Raw genomic sequence first — 16319 nt, forward strand, 5'->3', positions numbered from 1 at the left:
TACCAAATCCAAAATCAATCTAGAAATGAAATGATGTCATAGTCAAATAATAATTTTTTTAAAAATAAAATACAAAGAATCACATAAATAAAGAAAAAATTAGAAAAAATGGTCACTTTCTTGATGTTATATATTTATAAAAAAATAAAATATTGGGTACATTATACATAATAACTAATTTTAACAATGATGGAAATTAATACAAAATTTAAAGTCAACCTATAAATCAAACCATTTTCCTTTTTTGGTGTTTAGTTAGTGATTTAGGTCAAATGGATTAATTGATGATGTGATGATTAATTAATAATTTTTTTAAAATAAAAAAAGTATAAAAAATAAAAAAAAAACATAAAATATTATAAAAAATTTTGACACATCTCTAACATTATATATTATTAATTATATGAAATAAAATAAGTGCAATAAGCAAAAATTTATTTAAATAATATAGATTAAATATATAATTTAAAGCTGATATGAAAGCAAAACTATTTTGTTGAATGATTTAACTTATTGAATCAACTCATGATGTCATATTTAAATAATAAATATTTAATAAAGATATAACACAAAAAATGAAAACGTATAAAATTTTGTTGAAAACATTACAATATTTATAATTTTATATATTTATCATATTAAATAAAAATAATTATTAAAATAAATATTTTTAACAATAATGAAAATGAAATACAAACTTTAATAATAATAATAATTATTATTATTATTTTAATTTAAAATTTCCACGTGCACATGCTATTTACGGGTACAAGATACCTGTGAGGGTTTGAATTAGCCCATAAAATCATCGGATGAACTCCCCTCTCTTTTCCCATGCTGGAGTTGTATCAACCAGGTGAATAAAATAAAGAAACTTTACATGTGGCAATTTAGGTGGGTCCAAAAAGCTTTTCGAGATTTTGCCACATCATCTTCTCCCGTTAAATCAGATTTGCCAGGTGTCAGCATAGTGGAGGGAGTTGACAGTTCTTGGTCAACCATGCAATGACTAACGGAGTTTACGAGCCACAATATTTTATTACCAAAACTAACCTCGTTACTTTGTAGTATATTACTATTTTCCTAGATGTGTGCGCGGTGTCTGCGTTTCTCCTCTTTCTTTCCCTTTCCAGTTTCTGTTTCCCCTCTCTTCCAGGCATCCAGCTATTTAGGGCTCGTTCCCACTTTCAGATCCCGCTACCCTCTGCCGCCAAAGCTGCTCGCTTTGCTTTTCAGTATACGAGGTCGGCTCTTCCTCTCTCTCCGCCAATCCTCTCATCTTCCCAAACTTCAAATTTCGCTTTCCGTGGATTCAACTTGTTGTAAACTCATAGATTTAGTCCTTCATTCTTCTTTGAAACGCTGAGTTTCCTTCTCAATTTTGTTATTTGATTCGGTCAAGTGTCCATTGAGTTGCGCTGATTGGAACCCTCGATTGCGTGATCCTTTCTGTATAGGTTCATCGAATTGGGATTTCGTTGCTACGAAGAAGAAGAATTGAAGTTTGTGTCGTGAAAGATTCCATCTTTATCTGACTTTAAGGTTTCTTTCCTTCCTGGTTGATTACTGCTTCATTACGTCAAGGTATTTTTTTTTGTGTTTTTTATTGATGTTTGTGCCTTTTCTCTCCTTGAATAATCTTGGCTAACTTGTTTTTTATGTTCTCCGTTTTGTTAATCTGGTTGGTGGTAACAAAGGAACTGTATTAATTATCTGATATGGGAAAGTAAATGGGTTTTAGGTTTTCAGCGGAATTACTTGAACTGGTTTTTGGGTATTGAAGGAAAAGTGAAATCATGGAAGAATCTTTCTGCCTTATTTTCCTCTTTAGTAAGAAACCGTGGGTCTTTTGGTATATTTCTAGTTGGAGGCCTTTTAGTTAAATTTCGTTCAGATTTTAATAGATAATTGTTTCATTTTCTGCTGATTTTAAAAAATAACCGGTTCCATTTTCTTGTTTGTTTTATTATGAAATGCTTGGATTCAAAGACTAGGTTAGGAATTTGAAGTTAATAGGAAAAGGAGCGAAAGAAAAGGGGGAAACAGTGTTCGGTAATGTGGGCTCAGTCAACTTAGGGCCTTCATGGTTGCAAGGTTGCCTCCAGTCCTCTCTTTAGCTTCTTGGTGGAAGTGTTTGAACATAGAAGGTTATATTGGTGACAAAGTGCTAGTCATAGCCGGCTAGCAGTTATTAACTATTAGTGCACTTGATTTCTAAATAAAACTATATATTAATAGAAATAAAACCCAACAGCTCTTAAACACTTTTTGTTGCTTTAGAAGTTCACTCAGTGGACAAATACGAGAATTAAAGAAGTCTAGATATCATAGTTATCAGGGCAGCTGCCTAGGCAAGAAAGTGTTATGAGGGTGCTCAGTATCCTACCTTGCCTTGCTATAAATTATGAATATGTGAAGTAGGTATATAGAGTATATCTTGTTCTTGTCTATGCAGTACATATATCATCATATAAATAATAGAATAATAGAATACTTTTATTCTTTTAACAGCCTAATTTGAGGATTAGGACTTAAAAGCTGACAAACTGCCAAAGGGTCATAACTCAATGTTGGTCCCTGCTATCTGTGGTCTTGCGAGGGGTAGACAGGAAAAGTAATAACTTTTAGCATTTCTTTTTTGCATGAAGTGAGCACTATCAGACTCTGACTTAAACCCGTTTTCTCATGCATGTCATGCCAAGATTTTACTGTTGCACCAAGCAGTGAAAACCAATTGATTACAGAAGAAGCATTAGCAACTATTTGATTACAAAACAAATGGAAAGAAAACAAGGGGCTTTTTTCTCTTCATCCTTCACTTTCTCCGTTATGTTTTATTCCCTTGTTTTTCTTTCTCTTCCTCTCTTTCCCTCCCAAGTATTTGTGTGTTTTGGGTCTCTCTGCACATCACAAGAGCTTTTTCCCCATTTATTTTTCTCATAATAAAGTCCAAATTTTGAAGGGTTGAACTGAAAGCTATCATGGGGGGTTATTTTGTAATGGTGTAAGCATGATGATACAAATTCGGTTGGAGGTGGAGGTGCCTAGTGTTGAGAGTGAAGGAGAGAGTGGTGGTGAGGAGGTACCAGCTGTGACCGGAGGTAGAGGTGGATGAGTAGATTGAGAGGAAAAGGTAGAGGTGGTAGGGGAAAAAAGCAAGCACTGTAATGCAGTCTGTGTATTTCAGCTTGTTGGTTGGGTGGGGTCATTAACAAGCCTGCTCAGTGAGGATGCTGGTTTAAGGCTCTGTAGAAGGAGATGGTTTGCGGTAATTGTAGATGGGTGGCCCTAGAGGCTGTTTTGTTTTTGTTGAGGGATGTATATTGTAAATCTTGGTATGACCCACTGTGGAAGAAGATGGTTTGTGGCAATTGTAGATAGGTGGTTATAGAGGCTCTTTTGTTTTTGTTGTGGGATGTGTATTGGACATCTTGGTATGACCCTCTGTTTTTATTCTTCCTGCAAAGTCCTTTCTCATGCCGCCTTATTTTCTGTTAATAAAATTTTAGTATTACTAAAGAAACACATGGGGTTGGGTAGCCCAACACTTTTGAGGATGTAACTACAGCTGTATATATTATTTTCTACATATCAATAAATATCAACAGTTACCAATAAAAGAAAACTGAATATATATGTTTTTCCCCTTCCAGTTGTTGGTTGTTCTTTTAGCATGTAAGTTTAACAGTGTATTTGGTTTTTGATCATAAGTTTGTACATTGATGACTTGGCATTGCTAAATATGTTTTTTTTTTTTTTTTTTAATTCTTGTGTATGTCTAATAACTTAAGCTACCAAAGGCTATTATAACTGTGATTTGCTAACATTCCTAAGTTGCTATTTCATTTTCTTTCTCGCTGGTTCCCTTGCTAAAATTCATTTTTCAATTCATATTAGGAAACTTAAAAAGGTATTTAATTTCAGCTCATAGTTGTCAAGGTGCCAAGCTGAGGTTGTGCAACAGTTGTTGCTGTACCTTGTCACCTAGTTAATGATTCTCACATAAAAAAATTTAGGTGACTTTAGTTTTTTCCTTGGTTGGTGTAGTAAATAGAAAACATTAAAAGTAATCTACCATAAAAGAATCAAAATATTAAAAGTAGAATCAAGGCAACCCTATATAGCTTATGAAAACCATGGAATGAATATCAATTATATTAATGCAGGTTGGATATATAGTGGGAATTTGTTTGGTTTGTGTAAAAGAAAGCAGTGGGCATAGTTGTCAAGTGGATGCCTAGGTGGGCACCTGGGCAATGCCTAGGCAACAAGGTGCTCTTGGAGGGTTGCCTCTCACAAATCCCTAAATATTTATATGAATGTCACCACATAATGCTCTTATATTTTTATTTTATGTTATTAATAGTAGTAAAATAGATATTGGGTTAGAAGGTTTGGAAACAGCTTGGCGGATGGTCTAGCTGAGCAAGGGGTTCAGAGACAATCTATGTTTTGGGCTCATTTGTAATTCTGTGGGGTTTAGGCTTTGTCGAGTCTATTTGTTTTTTCCACAACTTCTTGTTGTTCTGTTTCTCATAATTTTAATGAATTTCCTTCTGAGTTACTGATATAAAAAAGGTAGTACAATAGGTATTATTAGACTAAATTGTTCATTGAAGTTTGGTTCTTTTTGCTTTGTTTTGTTTTTTTTTCCTGGGAAAGGGAGGTTTAGTCTTTTTTTTTTTTTTTTGATAAGTAGAGGTTTAGTCTTTTATGATGCCCTCTTACACCCTTTTACCTTATTTATACGATAATGTTTGTTTAGCAGCACTAAATGTCTAAATCTATAGACCTTATGTTTGGAAAAACCAAGTGAAGCACAAGGTGATCCCCAAAATGCCTTGTCACTTTGGCATCACCTTGACAACTTGTTTCAGTGTACAACTCATATTTTCTTTAGGTTTATTGCCTAAACAATGGATAAACACTGGGCCAGGTGCCTACTGATAAAGTGCTATGCTGATGCTTTGCCTTGCCTTGCCTTGCTGCCATCAACTATGCTAAATATCCATGTTGAACCTCCAATAAATGATATGTTACCTCATTCCCTGTATATCTGTCTTAGTTTGATAATCATAGCATTTTGTATTTGCATCTAGTAGTAGATGGATGGACCACTATACTAATAGAAACATCCTTGTCATAGTTAGAATTCAGAAAGCATTTCTTTTCAAAAAAGAGAATTCAGAAAGCATTAACTTATCTTTAATGGTCACCAAATCTAATGCTTATGTGGTGCTCACTGTGGTGTAAACTGAGTTTTGCTTGTTACATCATCCATCAAGTATTCTTCACTTGCTTTATGGCTTATGCTCCAATACATCAATAAGCTTTTTTTGATAATTAATATATCAATAAACTTTTGCAATATCTCTAATGACTTAACTGATATTATGACAGTATAGACATCATAAGTTGTATGTAGAGTATTGTGCTATTTGGTTTCTTGCTGAAGTAAATTGGAGAACCTCTTCTCAAAAGCATTTTGATCTTTCACATTGAATATCTCGGAGTCTTGTAATATGAACTTTAGAATATCTCATGGTCCATTTGGACTGAAAGGAACAACAGAATTTTCTGTAATAGAGTTAAAAGTCCTGAAGATCTAGTGCAGAGAGCAGTGGGCAAGCTGATCTCTTGGGTGTCTGCTACTGAGGAGTTCAGACACCTGAATTTGCCTCTTTTATTTTGGTCTCAGTCCTGTTGGAGCTTGTAACTTGTGTTGTTCTCAGGCTGCTTTCCTTGGCCTGAACTCTGTTTGTATGTTCTCTTTTTTTTTGAATAAAATTACCTTTCCTTTTCCAAAAAAGAAAAAAAAACTTTTTCATCATTACCTCAAAGGGCTAGCTTCTATTTCTCTTCAAAGGCTATTCTGTATGCCATTTTACTTTGTGCACGTGCCAGCAATCTTAGTTCATTTGAACTTTTCTATTTAGGCTATGTAGTAATGGTGCAATTATGGTGTTCAATTGTTATATTAAATGCCAAGTGGCAAGCATAAGTTTATGGTAGGTTTAGACCTTTGTTTTTTTTTTTTTTTTGATGAATAGGTTTAGACCTTTGTTGTATAATCTCTATTGTAAACAAGCCATGAATAGCCTTGATCTTTCCTTAATCCATCTACAATCCCTATGAAGAAAATACAGATTCAATTAATATAACTTTTGGACCCTGACTTTTAGAGATCCAGTTAGTGTTTTAAAGGTGGAAGTGGAGGTAATGTTCCAAGGCTTCCTGATGTGTGAATTGTGATGTCTGAGTGCTGAGCCTAAAGGGTTCATTCTTAAGCCTCATGAACTTTCTTATACACAAAGACAGATTCTGATAAATAAACAGCAGTGAATTAAAGTGAGAAAAGGTACAGAAAAGTTGGAAAAAAATAAAATGAATTATATTTTTATATACAACAGATAAACTATTCACCTTCAAAAAGAAGATTAGAAACAAAAGAAAAGCAACAGGTTTTGAGTGGCCAATTAATATTAAATTGTAATAGATAATCACAGAGTTGAATGACATGTCATTCCTTCTGCTGGACCCTTCTCTCCTATGTTCATAACATAGTTTTCAAGGTGCCAAGGCGAGGCTAGGTGACAGGGGGGCGCATTGTCGCCTAGGCGATGGATTTTTTCAAGTAAAAAATATGTATCCTAGGGTAGTTCCCTAGGATCCATACTCATTTCCTTAATAAATATCCATAATTTTCATAAGAAAAGTATAAACTTCATGTTAAAGTGTAGAAAATCAACATATTCCAACATATTCATGAGAAGAAAAAGAAGAAAGAAAAGAAAATTCAAAAAATATAGGGGCTGAACCCCTATTTCTGTTATAGGAAAAGAAATTAGTATATGAACACACAAAATTAGTAAAGAAAAAGAAGAAGAAAAAGAAGAAAATGTGTTGATTGGACAACATTTTATGGTCTTCCTTACTTATTGGTTCAGGTTTTGAAGTCTTTGAGGGTTCAATACAGCATTTAGCAATGTTTGTGTTGATTAAACCCTAACAAATAAGAAAATAATAAAAAGAAATTAGTATATAAGCCACACAAAATGAATATTTTAGTTTAAAAATGTCTATTTTATAATTATAACCTCAAAAAAAATTACGAATATAAAAGTTTTTTTTTTATAACACGCTATAGAAAACTACTTGGCGATTAGGCAAGGCGAGCCTCCAAGGGCGCCTTGTAGCCTAGGCGTTGCCTTGACAACTATGGTTCATAGTCATTGTTTGACTCATACCATGATAACAAGGCATCTAAGTTCTATTGTCCAAAGTGTACAAAAGAAGGGAGACATGCAAATCTTAGGCATGTGAGTAGTAGTGCACAAAGCTGGGAAGAAACTTTTCTTTATTACAGTGACTGGTTTCCTTTTTCAAAATATTACTTACAAGTCAGAGCACATGGAAATAAGCATTTAAACAAAAATAGAATCCTAAATAAATATTCAAGTTTTTCATATTGAGTTTGTCTTTCTGTTTGACTTAATAAAAAGACTTTAACAAAGAGCTCTGGGGTAAGTTAAGTTGTTCCCACAAACCTTGTACACTTGATTGATATTTGGTCCAAATGTGGTTTTATTGAAAGGTTTATAGGACTAGGAAATAATTGTGCTCTAACCTTAAAAGAAGGATTGAATAGGGATTGAGATGTTGCAAAGATAATATTAATTATCAAGTGTTGGGAAATTTTAATATCTCCAGCTTTCTCTGTATCTTGAAACTGAAATGGATATACAAGACTGTTGGATATCCATTTCTTTGTGCCTTATCTGAATATTCCACAAAATAATGGGTGGATGGGTGGAGGTACTATTTTCCCAATCATTTACATTTCTGAATATACAACAAGGTTCCATCCATAATCACTTCATATTTGTGATGGACTGATGTACAAAGGTGGGCCCGGGGAATTCCCCATGAGTTGGGGGAGGGGAGTGTACATAAACATTGGACGGTGGACCAATCATGGTCCCCTTTAGCCCCCTTGGCCTCTGTTTAAGCATCTCATGTATGATACTGTGTAGGTGGACTATTTCCATGTGATATGTGGCCATGAACAAGCCCTTAAAATGAAACGGGGTAGAGAGATAGGACTCTTTCTTCCACCTAGGGCCAATCCCTATGGAAGTAGGGCTGGGACTAGTCATTTGTAGAGGATTAATTCTTGGGTGAAGGTTTGGTCCTTGAAATATTGGCTGATATTGATGATGGGGCATCAATATAAGGTGAATAGTTTAAGTGTAAGAGGGGCAATTCTATGGAACCTTCTTTCTCTTGCACTTTACTGGTCTATATGGTAAAAAAAGGAATAGTAGGATTTTCAAATCTAAGCATCTTACCATGGGAACTGTCATTGGGAATTAGAGAGATGAGATCTTTGGTTCATTGACCTTGATTCTTAAGCAATTTTCAACATCCAGATAGGAGCTCTTTGAAAGCATATTGAATAGCATCATTTTTTATTCATCTTTTGTTGTGCAAGAGGAGGACTAAAAGCTGATGAGTTGAGGGATCATCTCCATACTGTAATTATCTTTGTTTTTGCTACCTTTTGAGGGAAGTTTTTCCTCCGTTTTAATAACGTTTTTCATTACCATTTACCAATAAATAAATAGATAGATAAATAAATGAATAAATGAATAAATAAATAAATAAACAAACTAAATAAAAAGATAAGGTGATCAGACTAGTGGTATGGAGATTATTTAGTCCCATAGGAGAATTAAGGCCAAGGTCAAGGTGTTATATATATCTTGCCTCATGTAACTTCCATTTATCAAAAAAAGGAACACCAAACTAAGGTGATCAAACTTTTATCCAAAAAAGAAGGCTAAGGTGATCAGACCTTGGCCTTCTTTTTTATGTATGGAGATTATTTAGTCCCAAAGGAGCATAAAGGCCGAGGTTTTTTATGTATCTTGTCTCATGTATCTACCAATTTTATAATGAGGAATGCTTATTCATATTAATTATTTGATCCATTTGTTGTTAGAAAGGCTCAATTTGGGAAGGGTGCAAAAACAATTATGTACAGTGCAAAACCTTGTATTTGTACTCTTCCCAAACTGAGCCAATGGATAAATAAAGAATTGGGGTACAAAATATTATTTACTGGTCTTTTGAGTGCTTAGGTAGTATAGTGAGTTGCAACAGTTGGTAAATGAACATCCCATAATTACCTGTGGAAAGGAATGTGTCCAAAAGTTGAGGCCTGAGAAGTGAAAATCACAAGGTAAATGACCTTTTTTAGTGGCTGCATGTTTAAAAGATTAGCAGGAGTATGGCAGTCTTTTTTGGTTGAATGCCATTTATTTTTTTATGTATTTTTTGTTCTAAGGATAGAATAGTCCTTTTAGACAACTTTATTAGGTGGAGGATTGGGTACTTGGATTAGATCTGTCTTCGGCTACATGAATCCTATTTCTCCAATCTGTTCTATTTAAAGCCATATCCACTGTAAAATTATTAGTGTTTAAATCATTTCTTTCTACTTCTACCATGTCCGTTTTGGTCTACCCCTAGCTCTTCTAGCCCCTTACATTTGTAACAAATCACTTCTTCTAACTGGGGCTGTTGGTTCCTATGCACATGACAAAACCATCTTTACTTTCTCTCATTTTGTCACTTAATTGTATCTCTTCTGCTTCTATACCAAAGCTCTATAGAAGTGACTGTTTCCATTTTCAATGTGAAGAAAAAAGAGTAGGATTATGTCTGAACTTCAGAAATCAGATTAGATTATATAAATTCCTCTCTTGATGCTTCATAACCTTTTGCATCTGTTTGTCAGCTCATTTTCTTATGAACTTTGGTAGATGATCCACAACTGCATGATCTTGGTAGTTTTCATTAGCATATTTAAATCTTGACAACAGGTATTAAATTGTTCTTTTTTTATATATTTCAGTTAAGGAATGGGATTGCCTTTTCTGTGTCTTTGATGGATCCTGAAGGCAAGAAGTTCGGAAGAGGTAATTTTTGGCTGTAAGTGGAGTTTTGGTCCAGCTGCTTTTTTTGGTATTCCATTTCCCTTCAGTTTTGTAAGTTTTAATTTAAGCCCTTTTCTTAATCTTCAGGGCCCAGGGAACTCACCGGTGCTGTGGATCTTATATATCACTATAAATTGGGGGTACACCATGAGTTTTTTTGCAAGAGATCGCTTCCTTTGTCAATCTCGGATACACACTATCTCCACAATGTTGTAGGAGACACAGAGATTAGAAAAGGAGAAGGGATGGAATTGGGGCAGCTTCTCCAGAACACCCCATACGTAAGAGATACAAATGCACAAATTCAGCCTTTTGACTTGGATACCCTGAGAGAAGCATTCCTGCTGAGAGAAACAGCCCCAATCGATCTTCCTTCTGTAAGAACTTTACTAAATCCTAATCTATTACCTTGCAATATGCTACTTTAGATCTGTTGTTTTTGGTGTAATTGGATAAGTCTCTTAGTTGGAATACCAGCTTCACTTTGTCAGTTTGTGATCTGCAGATGCTTCAGAGTTGAAATGGTTCAACTTTATGTTGATGGTTCCATAAGTGTGTTCATATATTCTGATTTGTTTGTTTTGTTGGTTGCTAGTCTGAAAAGGGGATCCCCACCATTGCTGGAAAATCAAAAAGTGAATCGAAGGACAAGGAGAAGAAGCATAAAAAACACAAGGACAAGGATAAAGAGAAAGACAAGGAACACAAGAAGCACAAACACCGCCACAAGGACAAAAGTAAAGACAAAGAGAAGGAGAAAAAGAAAGATAAAAGTGGACATCATGATTCTGGTGCTGAACACTCAAAGAAACACCATGAAAAGGTTAGGACAATGCTCAATTTGTGCAATCCTTGTGTGCTTTCCTATTGACTTCTTTTTGCCTTTTGGTAATCACAGGTTTACTAGAACATAACTAAAAATATTATTATCTGTCAAAAAGACATAACTAAAAATATTATTGTTTAAGACAAACTTCCCCTACTTTTTAAACATGATTCTAAACTTCTAATGATCCTCAGTTTATATAGAAAATCATTAGTTATGTTAGCTTTATCTAGAAGGGAAATCAAATTAAATTTTGTGCTAATTTTTGCCCTAAAGAAATGACCTTGAACTCATGTCAGTTTGGTCTCTTCAAGTATGGGTGATCACTTGTGAAGGCTCTCTCTCTCTCTCTCTCTCTCTCTCTCTCTCTCTCTCATATTACATCCACTCCAACTGCAAGCTCATATTAGCATATGCCATTGCCACTCTATTTATTGTCAGAAATTCATAGAATAGGAATAATAGGATATTGTTTAATTCTTGGTTTCTCTTAAATTACTTAAAGCGTCTCCAAGGAGTCTTGTATGAATTCATTTTATTGCCTTTTTTCCATTTCAGAAGAGGAAGCATGATGGGAGTGAGGATATCAGTGATGTTCACAAGCATAAGAAAAGTAAGGTAATTGAGACAGGATTCTTGTGGGGTATTCTCAGTTACTGTTACTCAATGGTCTTTATTTTCCTTAAGGAGGCTATTCCTTCTCTGTAGCTTCTTTGCTTGAATAAAAATCCTGATCTCTGCCTGGAATTGTTTCAGCATAAGAGCTCGAAGATCGATGAGATAAGTGCAATAAAGGTAGCGAGCTGATTAGTTGGCAATTGGTCTTGTCTATTTTTATCTTCATATTTGGTGCCAAGGAGGATATTTTTTTCATCATTATGCTTCCAAATCTTGTGAGGTATGTAACTTGGATGGCTATCTTCGCTAATCTTCATTCTATTTCTTATTGTTGCTTCCCTGCATGTATTTCATAAAGACGTATATATTTTTTTTCACCCCTGCAGATACAATTCTTTAACAGACTGAGGAACTATAAAAGAGGTTTGCAATCACCGGTTGAAGCATATAACCACTGAAGCTAACAATCGATGAAAGTATGTCTGTATCATAACTGGAGCTTAATTTAACTGTCAGTACTGTTCAAGCTTTTTTCTTCTTTCTTCAATTTTCTCAACATTTTTGTACATTATCGTTGTTGTCTTTTCTTTTCCCATTTATGGACAACTTTCATCTGATTTCTGGTTTTGCAGCTTTCAATTGTAGGAAGAGTGGGGTTATTAGATGGATTAACAACCAACATTTTCAAATGAAAATTCTCTAGGTCTAACGTCCACTAACATAGTTGTAGCTGAGGTATACTGAACTACAGAATACAGTCCAGTTGAATTTGAATTAATGTAACAAGGCCTGTTAGAGAGAGATGAGTAGAGTTGGAACAGGAGAGAGCGATGAGAAAGGAAAATGAATGTACTAAATTTTTTGCATGAACGTCTAGACGTGAAGCCAAGGCACAGGGATCGGTATTACATAGTAAAAATTCCATCTGTCTCATACTTTGTACATCCTCTGTTGTATATTTCTAGTCAAAACACGCTTCAACTTCAAAGAGGATAAGGCGATTCGTCCTTGTCTTGACACCCAGCTAAAGTCGTTTTCTGGTTGGGCGCTAGCAACCTTGGGTCTTGTCTTGAGGGTTGGCATTTGGTTTCAACTTTCACATGGATACACCACCTGTTCCTTAAATGGGTGGTGGTCTTCTGTGTGATCAGAACAGGCCATGGCCATGTACAAGCATGGTGATGGTTGTTGGTTTTGAAATTTACTGGCACACCGCACACGGCAAGGATGGAAGGAGACCGATACTTTATTTTTTATTTCACCCATTGTTGACCGTATATCTATATCTATATAATTATAATATAAAGATGAATGTGTGGAGGCCAAGGGTCCTCTCACCACAGGGCTTAAAAATATTAAAAACAATAATTTCCCATGTGTTTCTATTACAACTTGCACCCAATTCCACCACCTTTACACCTTATCCATTACATTTACTTTAATTCCATTCTTTTTTTCTTCTTTTGATAAACTAATTCCACCTTATTAATCATCGAAACTGTCCCTTTATATATGTTACTTTCTATTTGTTTTTGGTATAGAGTTACCCTTATTAGCATATTCCTTTATTTTCTTGATCCCTTCTTTCTAACGTTTTCTCAATTATAAATTAGAGTTAACCTTATTAACAAATTCTTTAATTTCCTTGCTCCTCTCTTTCTAACGTTTATGCACAAAATTCTCTCCTTAGAAGCGACACCTTTGGTCTTGTATTCATCTCTCTCCTTTGCAAAACCAAAATGCTCAATGCTTCTTTTATGGTTACATTATATGGAGAAGGCATTCACCACTTTCAGCAGAGGTATTCTTCCAAAATGTTTGTCATTCTAGAATGTTTGAAAGAGTAGGTCATTCATCCAAGATTTGTCATGAAAAAAAGACATGTAGGGTGTTGGAGAGGGATAACTTTCACAATCTCTGATTTGGCATGTGTATTGGAAAGAGCAACACAGTGCCTCCAATGAGTACACACATGGAAAGAGCGGCAACAAAGAGCCATGGGACACATGTGGAGGAAGCAACATGATATGGGAGGTACTTCACTATGGATTTTTTAGCATTGCTAGGACAACTTTGTTCAAATAAAAGGAAAGCTTTTGATTCACTTTCTTGTAATTTCATTCTTTCGCAATCAAAGTGGGTTCTCCATTTGTTTGACATCCCAAACCCAAATAGCAAAAACGATTTGCATATTAATTGGAAATCTATATGCAGTTCATGTTGAGTATGAGAGACCTAAATATAACAATTTGAAGGATAGAGATAAGTCGATCATAGTTTCATTGAACACTTCTATTTATCTATTCTTGCTTTTTGTTGGGTCTTTATTACTTCAATGATACACTGAAATGCAAGCAATTGAATCATATGACAGTAATGGCAAGGAAGAAAATTTCATCAACAAAACACCTTATATTTATGTCTATAAGTAAATGGGATCCCTAATTCTTTTTCCAAGTATAACCTGCATTTTGTATGTATTAGTTCTTCATGAAAGAGATTGATAGTTTGCTTGCATTGTGTATCACAAGGTGTAATTGCTAGGATAAAAGTCAATTGCTTAAAGCAATGAGGGATGCAAGAATTTCATTTCTAGGATTGCATTATATAATTAATGTAAGTGAAGTCTCAAATTTTTACCTCAAAGCCTTTTTTATGTCATTTCCTATGCATCGCATGGGTTTACTGCTAGTATATAACAAGGATCAAAGTATCGGTATCGAGTATCGTATCAGATAACTTAGATACGAATACGGATACAGATACGTTATGGAAACGCATGGATACAGATGAAAAAAAAATGGAAACACTTAGATATGTTGGAGAAACACATATAAATTTCATAAATATATTAATAACACTAAATTTAAAATCAAATAGTCACAAATAATGTATAAATACAAAGGAAATGTACATTTTAATGGTATATATGATAAAATATATTACAATTAATATATTAGGATGCATACACAATTTTATTGATAATGCATCAATCAAGAGTCTAAGACACATAACATAGGCACATATTATATTTTAATTATTATATAAATTATTTTCTATTTTACTATTTTTAATTTTTTAAATTAACAAAAAGTCAACTAAAGTCAACAAAAAGTCAATTAATAATTCATAAAAAATATAATTTCAATTTAAAATATATCAAATCTGATCAAATTTCTAAGATATAACATGCAAATTTTTAATTACTAATATAATTATTACATTATTGATAGTTTTGTTTCTATAGTTTTTTCTAAAATTAAAAATCATTTTTTGGTATAAATGTTGATAGATTCTATTTAATATTATACTCTCAAATATTTTTTAAACATTTTTTATTTTTGTAAATATTTAATATATTGTTATTTAATGTAATGTAAATTAAAATATTAATTAATTAATAATTTAATATATATATATATATTTTAATTTTATATATTAAAATAATTATTTTATTATTAATATTTTATTTTCATAAATTTCTAGAGATTAAAATCATCTTTTCGTTTTAATGTAGATTTGATAGATTATTTATTCCATAGGTTTATAAAATATCAAATTTGAATATTTTTCTTTAAAATTTTTAGTTAAATTTGTTGAACACAAATATATTATCTATTTGAACTACATGTACTATTTAGATGCTATATGTAAACCTAAATGGTTTACGAGTTGCCTTCAATACGCCTACCATCTAGGGGGACTCATGTTCGAGTCATGCGATTGTCTTTAATATTTAATAAACAAGCTCACGTGTATCGGTTTGTATCGCACGGTATCGGACTAATACATACTAATGCAAGGCGATACATGCCCGTATCGACCCGATACGCTCCGATACACACGACTGGCAGGATACACCTCCAATCATAGTGTGTCGTGTGCCAAGTAGGGCCGATACCGATACGATATGCCTTATATCGTCGGGCGTATCATGTTGATATTTTAATCCTTGGTATATAATAGAAAGAGGAAATAAGGGAGGTAAGGGTCCTCTCACCACAAAGCTCACATGCACCTCTTCTCTTTTCTCACACATGTGCTTATTTATTTTTATATTAAATTATTGAAAACCTCACAAGTCCTTATTGTCTCTCATAAAATCCATCTTTACTCTCTAGTAAATCTCTCTCTCCCCCTCTCTCTCTCTCTCACACACACCTTAATAGTCAATTTTTGTAATATCTCCTCTCCCCATTAAATCCTTACTTTCCTCTTAAATATCTCTTAATCCCTTTGGCTCTCTCTAATAAAGTAGGGTGTAAATTAGATGGGTTGGGTTAAGGGTCAACCTAAATATGAACCTTATCTTGGACCCAAATTAATGTTTAAAAACCCAAATTTGCCCACCACTACATTAGGTGAATCAATCTAAACAAATCATTGCTCCTTTCCTCGGGTTATTAGGTTTTTCCCTTTATTTTTGCTCCATGGCTTTATGTTTTCCCTTTGTTTATATTAATTTAATTTATGTAGATTTGTTTAATGAATTGTCCTTGTTCAATAATAAAATGTAATAAGAAAGAGCTTAATGCTTGAAGCTCAATAGCTAAAAAAGAAAAGAATTTTTTTTTCTATTATTCTACATGTAAAAAAGTAGAAATACAATTATTGACACAAATTGTGTATAAATCCAAATACAAGAAAATGAAGACAAATTCAAATAAATTCATTTTTTATATATATTTGAAATAAATGGGATACAAACTCTTTGGATTTGAATTCTCTTACAAAAGAGATAGAACCTCTAATTCTCTCTTGATGATGTACTTCTTGCAACTTGAAGATTTAGATTTGAGTTGAAGCCGAGGATCAGATGATGTGCTCCCATACTTAAGACAGTGATGGAGATTGCTTCCTTCAATTGGGCTTTGAAA

The 16319-nt window shown here is 33.6% G+C and overlaps 1 protein-coding gene across 6 annotated transcripts; it reads left to right on the forward strand.

Moving 5' to 3' along the window:
- The first annotated feature begins 1085 nt into the window (after positions 1–1085).
- Positions 1086–12386, forward strand: MED19A (mediator of RNA polymerase II transcription subunit 19a-like protein). Of its 6 annotated transcripts, none has more exons than XM_019196209.2 (9): positions 1086–1244; positions 1458–1584; positions 9917–9980; positions 10086–10375; positions 10594–10821; positions 11383–11442; positions 11581–11722; positions 11829–11953; positions 12075–12386. In XM_019196209.2, the coding sequence occupies exons 3-7, from the start codon at positions 9950–9952 to the stop codon at positions 11629–11631; spliced, it is 660 nt and encodes a 219-aa protein (XP_019051754.1). In that variant the 5' UTR covers positions 1086–1244; positions 1458–1584; positions 9917–9949; the 3' UTR covers positions 11632–11722; positions 11829–11953; positions 12075–12386. The 6 variants fall into 6 exon arrangements, with proteins under 6 accessions (XP_019051754.1, XP_019051755.1, XP_010245175.1 ...); XM_019196210.2 differs by having other exon boundaries at positions 11829–11918; XM_010246873.3 differs by having other exon boundaries at positions 11829–12316.
- The last annotated feature ends 3933 nt before the right edge of the window (positions 12387–16319 follow it).

The sequence above is a fragment of the Nelumbo nucifera genome, chromosome 3, assembly GCF_055504915.1.
Source record: "Nelumbo nucifera cultivar China Antique chromosome 3, China Antique-T2T, whole genome shotgun sequence".
In the NCBI taxonomy this organism is placed as follows: domain Eukaryota; kingdom Viridiplantae; phylum Streptophyta; class Magnoliopsida; order Proteales; family Nelumbonaceae; genus Nelumbo; species Nelumbo nucifera.

Coding starts and splice junctions, on each gene's coding strand:
- MED19A (XM_019196209.2), top strand. CDS start 9,950: ATGGATCCTGAAGGCAAGAAGTTCGGAAGAG. Junction 9,981..10,085: donor AGGCAAGAAGTTCGGAAGAG/GTAATTTTTGGC, acceptor CTTAATCTTCAG/GGCCCAGGGAACTCACCGGT. Junction 11,443..11,580: donor ACAAGCATAAGAAAAGTAAG/GTAATTGAGACA, acceptor GAATTGTTTCAG/CATAAGAGCTCGAAGATCGA.